This window comes from Lacerta agilis, chromosome 13, assembly GCF_009819535.1.
Source record: "Lacerta agilis isolate rLacAgi1 chromosome 13, rLacAgi1.pri, whole genome shotgun sequence".
Classification (NCBI taxonomy): domain Eukaryota; kingdom Metazoa; phylum Chordata; class Lepidosauria; order Squamata; family Lacertidae; genus Lacerta; species Lacerta agilis.
Genome location: NC_046324.1, coordinates 39,778,823 through 39,788,309, shown reverse-complemented (window position 1 = coordinate 39,788,309; position 9,487 = coordinate 39,778,823). Strand labels below are relative to the sequence as shown.

Below are 9,487 nucleotides of genomic sequence, written 5' to 3'. Positions count from 1 at the left end.
TATAATAATTTATTATTTATATACCAATTGCAAGAAGAGAAGCTGAACCCAATGCACAGTGCAATGAGTTCTGTGCTGGCAGAACCAGGGCTGGTGGGCTGAATCTGTCTGCCAGAATCTCCAAAACAAAGCTTTTCACAAAGCAAATACTGGGAGCCTGTAGTCCAAATTTGAATATCCAAGGAATATTTCCTTCCCCACACTAACAACATATACATGTCCTCAGAAGGAAAACACATTGAGTTCACTGGGACCAACTGGGTGGGGATAGCATTGCAACAATCTGATCCCTTTACTTGGGAGTAAGCCCTATTAAACTCAGTGAGATTTACTGCTGAGTAGGTAAGTGTACAAGATTGCACTGTAAATCTTCTACTTGGCAACAGCTTCTCCCAAGGAGCACTTCATATCAAGATAGTATCTGAAATGTACAATGTACAGTATGTACCACAGCAGATTTGCTGCTTTCTATAGGAGAAGGTCAGGATTCTCTCTCTCTCTCTTCATCACAATGTCTCCGGTTGGGTTTCTGATTTTTCTTCTATTAGGTCTTTAAATCCCAATTTTGCCAGTGGTTCTTTGGCCATAAGTTGTCTAAACAAACAAACAAATAAACAATTTGAAAAGCATTAAACTTGAAATTGGAATGCTTAGCAATTTCATTTTCTGAATAATTTTGTGCCACTTTAAAATTTTAAAAAAAACCCAGAAGATTCACATGATTCTACAGGACTGCAGAGGAACCCCTGACAAAGAATTTTTATTCTTAAGGGTGTTGGCTTTCTTTCTTTTAAAGGAAGGTTCCTGGCTTATGGATGCAAAAAAATATGCTTGAAAATATGTGGGCAGTGGTTACTTAAGAATGCACAGGAGCTCCCAAATGTGGTATGGGCCAGAGAATTTGACTTGCCAAGGATGTCAATTTCCCTTTTAAAAACAACAACAGGTTTCTAGTCCACTGGACCACTCAGCTGCCCTAGAAACACAGGGACATGGGAAGCTACTTTATACAAAGTCAGATCAAAAACTTCAAAGTGATTTAACAATTAACTGTTCTTCTCAGGAAACTGTAGCTCTGGGAGGGGGTCTCCTAAAAAGTCACAAAACCCTTAACAAACCACAGTTCCCATGATTCCTTGGGGAAAGCAGTGGCTGTTAAAGGGGTACAACAGTGCTTTAAATGTATGGGGTGGATGTGGACTCATTGTCAGCAAAAAGAAAAGAAAAGAAAAGCGGGCAGGGGAATTTAAGTACTGTAATTTTACAGATTTCAAAAATGTGGTTTGTGGAGGCAAAAATCCACCGTGCACTGACAGCCCAGCATAAGTTGTCTCTGGCAAATTGAGAGCAAACATCCATTAGCTTAAGTGAAGTGTTGCAAATAAGAATGCACTTGCCTCTCCATTCTGCATTCTAAATATTCCTTTGATTCCTGCCTGCACAATGCGTTCTCAAAGCTGTTCTCCCTCAGACACTTCATGAATTTTTCTTTGAAAGCTGTACATTCACCTGTTCGACAGAAGGAAAGCACATTATTTTGAAACAGGAGGCATGAAAAGAAACAGACATGGAATTAAGAGTAAGACAAAACAACAGCGCTATTCAAAGGACAGACTGGCTGCTGTGGCTCAGCACGAGAACGTAATGCAGTAGGCAGGGGGACACCTTGAAACCACCAAGGCGCCAGCAAACCTTCAGGTCATTAAGTGCCAAGAAAAAAAATACGTTTCAAAGGGGGAATTCAGTATGAAGTTGCCGATTTAGAATTCATTAGCACTTCTCAGGATTCTTTGGGGGAAGCCATGACTATTTAAGTGGTATGATGCTGCTTTAAATCTATAGTGGCATTGGCTCAATCTAGCAAAATAGTTCTTATGCTATTGCTTTATATGTACAGTGCAGAGGATGCCTTACGGAGGGGGAGAATTACAAACGCCACCTTGAGCTCCTTGCAAAAACAAACAAACCAGGAGATACATATATATTTTTGTATGTTTTAAAATAGGCTTGTAATTTTTTTCTTGATTCTATCATCTTATATTTTTGTAGACCGCTTTGAGGTTTATCTGTTTTATACAATCAAGTGGTGCATAAATTTTACGAAATAAGATAAATAAATAAAATGCAATAGAAATAAATAATGCTCTGCTGACTCTCTTACTGATCCTAGTGTCAATTCTTGTGCTGGAGGTGGCGCTTTAAAAATCATTGATTTGCACCCTCCCCTTCCATTTTTATGACGAAAAAATGCGCCGCAGGTGTTGTGGGACTCCAACTCCCATCAGCCCTAGCCAGCATGGGCCCCACCAAGGATGATGGGAGTTATAGTCCATCAGCAGCAGGATAGTCAAAAGTCCCCCTCCCCTCCCCTAGGGGGCCCATGACAGAGGTTCTGTTAACGGAAAGCTATCGTTTCTATGGGCTCACAGGGGTACCGCTCTATCCCTTGCGTATCTATGGCAGGCGCCCTTATTGACTGTACTTGGGGAGTTCGCTTTTAGGCCAGAAATACCTGCCGTACTTTCTCTCCCCCCCCACCCAATGTCCTCTCTATGGTCGGTGGAGGAATCGCACATGCGCAGTCGAGGGGATGGAGGTTGCGCGGGGGGGGGGGGGGAACACCTTCTCACCGAAATGATCCAGAGGAAAAGCGCCTTTGTCCGGCGGCCTCGGCTTGAAGCTTTTCGTCCCGAAGTTCATAGCCGTAGACATGACGACGACTTTCCGAGGACCCGCCGCAGCCGCTGCGCCTCTGACCGAACCTTCGCCTCACTTCCGGGATCTCCGTGTCGTCTAGCCCCAGGTTGTGGAGTGGAGCGCCGAGCCAGGCCAGAAGAAACGAGAGCAGAGCAGGCGGAAGCTGCATCTCAGAGCGTTGATGCCTGGCTAGATGGAGCTGGCATTCTTAAATCTTATTTATTAATAAATATGTGCTTTGCAGAAAGGAAAGGAGCCTTGCCATATTTCAGAGACTAACCAGTCTTAATTGCGCCTTCAGATTGAAACTGGAAGATGTGATTTCTTCCAGTCCAAGAAATCTATACCGCTTTATATTTTTTAGGAAAAAAATCTCCAAGCGGTTTGCAACTTACTTACACCAAAACATCAGATAAGACGATCCAGAATAAAACATTACTGAAGAAACTTGGCATTCAAAAAGGAGGTCGACACAGTGCACATTTACCGCAGCAAAGTTAATGACAGCAGACCCTCCGGCATCCCTGATTTAGAGAAGCTGTCCCGGTTTCTGATTTGATTCCGGAATGTCCCACTTTTCCTCAGAATGTCTTTATTTTCATTGGATAAATGTTGGAGGGTAAGGAGGTAACCAACTCCTGAGCCGTCTGAAGGCAGTCATGTATAGGGAGGTGTTTTTTTGTTTGTTTGTTTGTTTGTTTTTAATGTTTAATGCTTTTATGTGTGTTGGAAGCTGCCCAGAGTGGCTGGGGCAACACAGTCAGGTGTGTGGGGTGTAAATAGTAAAATGATCATTAAGGAATGGGACATCCCAATTTTTATATTGGAGGGTAAGGTGGAGATGTCTTCACCTAATGAGCATTGCCTGTTTCAATTCCCTGTGCCTTCATTGCCCCACACAACTTCTATTTAGTGAAGCTCTCATCTGTGCATGTGCCATCATCTGCACATGCACAATGGCTGTCTCAAATGTATGCGCCTGAGGTTACTTGCAAAACGAGTGGTTTGCGTGTTCAAATAGGATGGGAGCTGGTTTAAGAGACAATGCATCCAACAGCAGGTTTTCTCAAGAAACTACAGGATACATATGGATGTGGCTAACATCCTGTATACACTGCTTCAGACACCAGCAGTGGGAGCACATTGGAGCCAGATGACTTGGTAATGCCTTTTACTGGCTCTACTTTTGACCTCTCTCTACCTTCTGTCCTTTGCGTCTCAATGGGCACCGGACACCACTGGTTGTGAGACACTGGTTGCCTGTAGCTCCTGAGAAGCAGGGTTGAATATACATGGGATAAAACAGTTGCAGAAAAGCGGGTATTTGGGCAGCTTTCCCTGCGAAGGTGTGAAATGCTAATTCTAGTGGAAAGATGCCACAACATTACCTGGGCATGCCTTTGCTTTGTTCTGTTCATTGCATAATAAGCCCTGCAGTTGGCATACTCATATGGGAACTATATTTGGTGATTTATTACCACTGGCATTTTGAACAAAACGTTCTTCCAAGAAAAAACTTAATTCTGATTTGATTGGGTTTTTTAAAAAAGAAAAAGAAAAGATGGCCCAAGTTACTTAACAGACTGAAGAGTTCAGTGCCATGCAATCCTGTGCATTTTACTTCTGAGTCAGCCCCCACTGTGTGTAGTGGAGCTTCATTTTCACAAACGTGCACAGGATCTTTTTATCTCATTTAATCTAAATTCTCAAGATCAGCCCTACAGGTACCTAATCATATCTCCAATGCTACCATACATCTCGAAACTGGATTCGTAAGAATCGAGGCCAGAGTTGTCTTGCTCCTTCGGCCAGTAACGCGAGATGAGCGCCGCAACCCCAGAGTTGTCTGTGACTAGACCTAATGGTCAGGGGTACCTTTACCTTTACCTTTATGTTTCCTAAAAATTAATATATATGTTAAGGACTTTGCTCCCATACGTGATACACAGCAGCAGAAAGTAGATCCAAACTTGGGATGTGTGGGTGGGGCAACTTAATAGACATTGGGTCCATCAAAAGATGGTCAGTAAGAGATCTCAATGAGCAGGGAAGTACTGAGATGCTCTCTCGCGCATCCTGATCATAAGGTAATCGTTGCAAAAATATCACTGCCGCTCAAGGAGACCTGTTGTCATTTGTGTTCCTTAATCCTTTCCCACTCTGGAATTTGAAACAGTAAATGGAAAAGTACACCCAGTTTAGTTACATAACCAGCAGATTAGGCATCTTGAAATCTGAGGTCTTAATTATGTTGTTCCTGCAAACCATGAGTAATGATTTTTTTCTGGGTTTCTAAGCAACTGTTTGTTTTCTACTGTATGTATTTAATGCAGTTAGCACTTTGAAATTTGGCTGGTTATTACTTTTGGCAATAACACGAGGAAGGAAACGAGCAGGAGGAAACACCAGGGTTGCCATATTTTTTTTAAAAAAAATTATTTTGCCTTTTTGGCAAAAGCTGTTAACCTTTTTTGTTTGTTTGTTTGTTTGTTTAGTTTTCGCAAACTTGTAGAGCTTTTTCAGCAAAAACGGCACTGCTGCTATGGGCTGCTATTCGGCCTGATATTTCGAAACATTTTCCTGATGGCCACCCAGACACTTTTGCTGACTGCAGTATTCCGGATACTACATTCAAATAACCACAGCTAGAATGCAGAGGTGCAGGTGAACCTCTTGCCCAGTCACACATTCCCCCTCTGCTCTTTCCATAAAAATATCCCCTCCAACATTCCTCAGATGAAAACATGGACATATCTCAGCCCAACAAGGATATGTGAACATGACATGAACCAGAAATAGATTGAACATCCCTAGTCTGAGAAAACCTTGTTAGGATGCTTAAGACAAACAAGTAGCCCCAAATCATGCTTCTGGACTGCAGAGCTGCATCCACAGACTCATAATACAGTGGTACCTTGGGTTACATACGCTTCAGGTTACAGACTCCGCTAACCCAGAAATAACGCTTCAGGTTAAGAACTTTGCTTCAGGATAAGAACAGAAACCATGCTCTGGCGGTGCAGCGGCAGCGGGAGGCCCCATTAGCTAAAGTGGTGCTTCAGGTGAAGAACAGTTTCAGGTTAAGAACAGACCTCCAGAACAAATTAAGTACTTAACCAGAGGTACCACTGTATTTCAGTTTATTTGCTGTTGCGACCATCATGGTAATTTCAACCATCACTAAAAAAAAAAAGGAAATATACTTCCTATCCATACTATACAGAATGTGCATAGATGCTCCATTAAAAGACCACAAACTCACAGTGCATGTGGTTGGTTTGCCACTAGTTACATGCATTGAGTATACCTCGATGTTTCTAGACAATGGAGTGACTTATGCATATGCTCCCATATCGGAAAAAGGGCCCCTAGTTTGTTCTCTGGTGTTTTCTGGTTGTTGAGCACAAAGGCAAGCTGAGTATAGATTAACTTAGTTGTGCTTACCAAGGGATAGTTTGCCATGCTCTGCATGTAACCAGCTGATTGCTGGTCATCCATATCAGCCTGCAAATACAATTCTGTCTCAGAAACCCGGGAAGCAGAAGAATGATAAAATTCTCATCAATTGGCCGGATGATACAGGAGATTTGCTTATCACATGGTTACATACGCAGTCGTGTAATGCATAACCACTGGGTAAATGATTGCCTGCATTCGCCCAGTGAGATGAATATTTCTAGAAATGGAAAACCCCCCACAGGGCCTGTTACTCAGCTGCATTCATGCACTCTGACTTCACAACAGCCCTGCGCAGATGGTCATTGAAGGTACAAATAAACAAGTGAGAGGTGGGACAGGTATCGTTTCAATTGGCCCTGCTCTCAACATCCATGTGCTCAATGTGTCATTTGCACAGTAATGTGCCAGCATCACCACAATGTGTGTAGGCCCTAACACACAATCTGTCCCCTGCACATAGAGAACCTGCACTCTTTGAGGTGTGCTGTGGTACCTTGGTACTCAAACAACTTGGAACCCAAACACTACAAACCCGCAAGTAAGCATTCCGGTTTGCAAACTCTTTTCGAAAGCAGAACATGCTCTGTTTTGAGTGCCACACTTCCAATTTGAGTGTTACACTGAGGTCTGTCTGTGTTTGCTATTTATTTTGCATTTTTGTTTTTGCAGCTCTTTTAGTTTTGTTTTTGTGACTGTGTGGAATCCAGTTCAGCTACTGATTGATTGATTGATTGATTGATTGTGCGACTGCAGTACATTGTTTATTTCTTTCATTTTATGGATCAATGGTTTCGTTAGATAGTAAAATTCATGTAAAATTGCTGTTTTAGGGGTTGTTTTCAAAAGTCTGGAACGAATTAATCCATTTTGCATTACTTTCTTTCTTTTTTAAATTATATTTATTAAGTATTTTATACACAAAAATTAAACAATCTACAAATACATAAAACACAAACTAACTAACACAAACAACCAACATAAATATTTGTCTCTTATCTAATACTCCTTCCTCACATTGTAATGGGACTTCCTCCTGTCTCCTCTTTCTGCGTCCCTTGTCTAATCATCTTTAGTAACTTCAAAACAATTAACTTACTTAACATTGTTTATAATTCCTAAATATATTAAATTCCTACACATATTAATCACATTTTAAAACATAATTACTTAATTATCTAATCTTATCTATTTATCTTAATCTTCCTCATCATCTTTCTTAACCATTTTGCATTACTTTCTATAGGTAAGCACGCCTTGGTTTTGGAACGCTTTGGTTTTGGAACGGACTTCCGTAACGGATTAAGTTCGAGAACCAAGGTACACTGTACTTGAATATGCTCTCCATGTAGCGGAGAAGCTTGTTATCTCCTTTTAAAAAGAAGTTGGGCAAACATTGCTTAGCTTGCCTTGCCACCAAAATATCACATTCAAACTAAACCTATATCCTGCTGAGTACCAACAAACACTTGCATATAAGTTTCAGCCTAAAGCATATTAGTTACTCTTAGCCTTTTTCATTCTGCATTTGAAAGTATTGTAGAAATCAAATACAAGATATGAGATCAACTGAGATGAGTGCATATATTATGCTTTGCGGTATTTCAGTTTTATTTTGCGGCTTTCAGTTGTTGGACTTCTTAGTTATATAAGTATTGTTTCTTTGGCTGCCTAGATTACAGCGGATGAGCATTATGATTTAAAATGTATAAATCATAACACTGGACATGCTTATCTCATTCATCCAGATGATAAGAAATCTTCTAAACCAGGGTAGGTAACCTCCATCATATGGACTCAGCTTGACCCACCAAGGGTTCCAATTAAAACCACACCCACTTGTCAATCAGGTGACATCACATCAATAGGCTAGCGACATCACTTTGATAGGAGGTCCTTCCACTGGCAGGTGAAGACATTTTTTTTTACTCTAGTAGGCTTTTAGGGAGCTGGGTTTTTTTTTGGTTTTGGTTTTTTAAGGAATGGGCTCTTAATAGTGGTTGGTTTGTTTTCTAAGCTATCTACATTTTAATAGGTATGCTTTTGTATTGTTTTCACCCCAAGGTTAGTTTATTTAGTGGTGTGTACATTTTAGCTGTATTTGTTTTGAGTTTTGTGAGCTGCTTGGATCTGGGGAAAAGACAGGATATAAATGAAATAATAATGATGATGATGCATTTTGGAATTGGTAAAATTTAGCGTCTGTTTCAAGAGGTACAACCAAGGGCAAAGCACAGCTCAGTTGGTGCTTTTGCCCAGCTTCCTTGAATAGCCTCAGGGACACCCCAGAGCCACCAGAATCACTTCCTCTTCTAGAGCCAGCTGTAACTTGTAAATACCGGTAATCACTAGGTAACCACTTTTGTTGCCGTAATCCTGAATCACTTTCAGGACATAAAGCTTCCAACCATACCTGGCAGATGTGAGGGATGGAATTTGGCTAAGAAACTTTGCTCGAAGTACTCTTGGCTGTAAGAATCAGGGGTGGTGGTGGGGGGAACCTCCATACAACTTCATATGGACATATGGCCTCCAAAAAGGGCCCCAGAAGGGAATGTGTGACCTTCAAGCTGAAAAGCATTCCCCATTCCTTTTATAAAGCAATGCCAATCAATAGGAGTATAGCATCTAGATCAAGGGAAGTAATAGTACCACGGTATTCCACTCTGGTCAGACCTCACCTGGAATACTGTGTACAGTTCTGGGCACCACAGTTCAAGGATACTGACAAGCTGGAACGTGTCCAGAGGAGGGCAACCAAAATGGTCAAAGGCCTGGAAACGATGCCTTATGAGGAACGGCTTAGGGAGCTGGGTATGTTTAGCCTGGAGAAGAGAAGGTTAAGGGGTGATATGATAGCCATGTTCAAGTATATAAAAGGATGTCATATAGAGGAGGGAGAAAGGTTGTTTTCTGCTGCTCCAGAGAAGCGGACACGGAGCAATGGATTCAAACTACAAGAAAGAAGATTCCACCTAAACATTTGGAAGAACTTCCTGACAGTAAGAGCTGTTCGAAGGTGGAATTTGCTGCCAAGGAGTGTGGTGGAGTCTCCTTCTTTGGAGGTCTTTAAGCGGAGGCTTGACAGCCATCTGTCAGGAATGCTTTGGTGGTGTTTCCTGCTTGGCAGGGGGTTGGACTGGATGGCCCTTGTGGTCTCTTCCAACTCTATGATTCTATGATTCTAATTACATTAATTTGAAAATTTTACGTCTGGGAAGCGGAGGCCCAAAAGAGAACTGTAATTAGGAGCCAGATTAAGGAGAGCGGGGGTAACCTTACGAGGATGAACTTTCGGTTTTTTCCCCAAAGTTGCTCCAAGCTAATAGTAACC

The 9,487-nt window shown here is 41.7% G+C and overlaps 1 protein-coding gene across 1 annotated transcript; it reads right to left on the bottom strand.

The window, feature by feature from the left end:
• Window positions 1–498: 498 nt before the first annotated feature.
• On the bottom strand, window positions 499–2,803 carry LOC117057022 (cytochrome c oxidase assembly protein COX19). Its single transcript, XM_033167758.1, has 3 exons — window positions 2,631–2,803; window positions 1,398–1,509; window positions 499–594 (listed from the first exon to the last, which is right to left on the bottom strand). The coding sequence occupies exons 1-3, from the start codon at window positions 2,710–2,712 to the stop codon at window positions 507–509; spliced, it is 282 nt and encodes a 93-aa protein (XP_033023649.1). The 5' UTR covers window positions 2,713–2,803; the 3' UTR covers window positions 499–506.
• Between the last annotated feature and the right edge of the window lie 6,684 nt (window positions 2,804–9,487).

Coding starts and splice junctions, on each gene's coding strand:
- LOC117057022 (XM_033167758.1), bottom strand. CDS start 2,712: ATGTCTACGGCTATGAACTTCGGGACGAAAAGCTTCAAGCCGAGGCCG. Junction 1,510..2,630: donor TTTTCCTCTGGATCATTTCG/GTGAGAAGGTGT, acceptor TCTGTCGAACAG/GTGAATGTACAGCTTTCAAA. Junction 595..1,397: donor TTAGAATGCAGAATGGAGAG/GCAAGTGCATTC, acceptor TTGTTTGTTTAG/ACAACTTATGGCCAAAGAAC.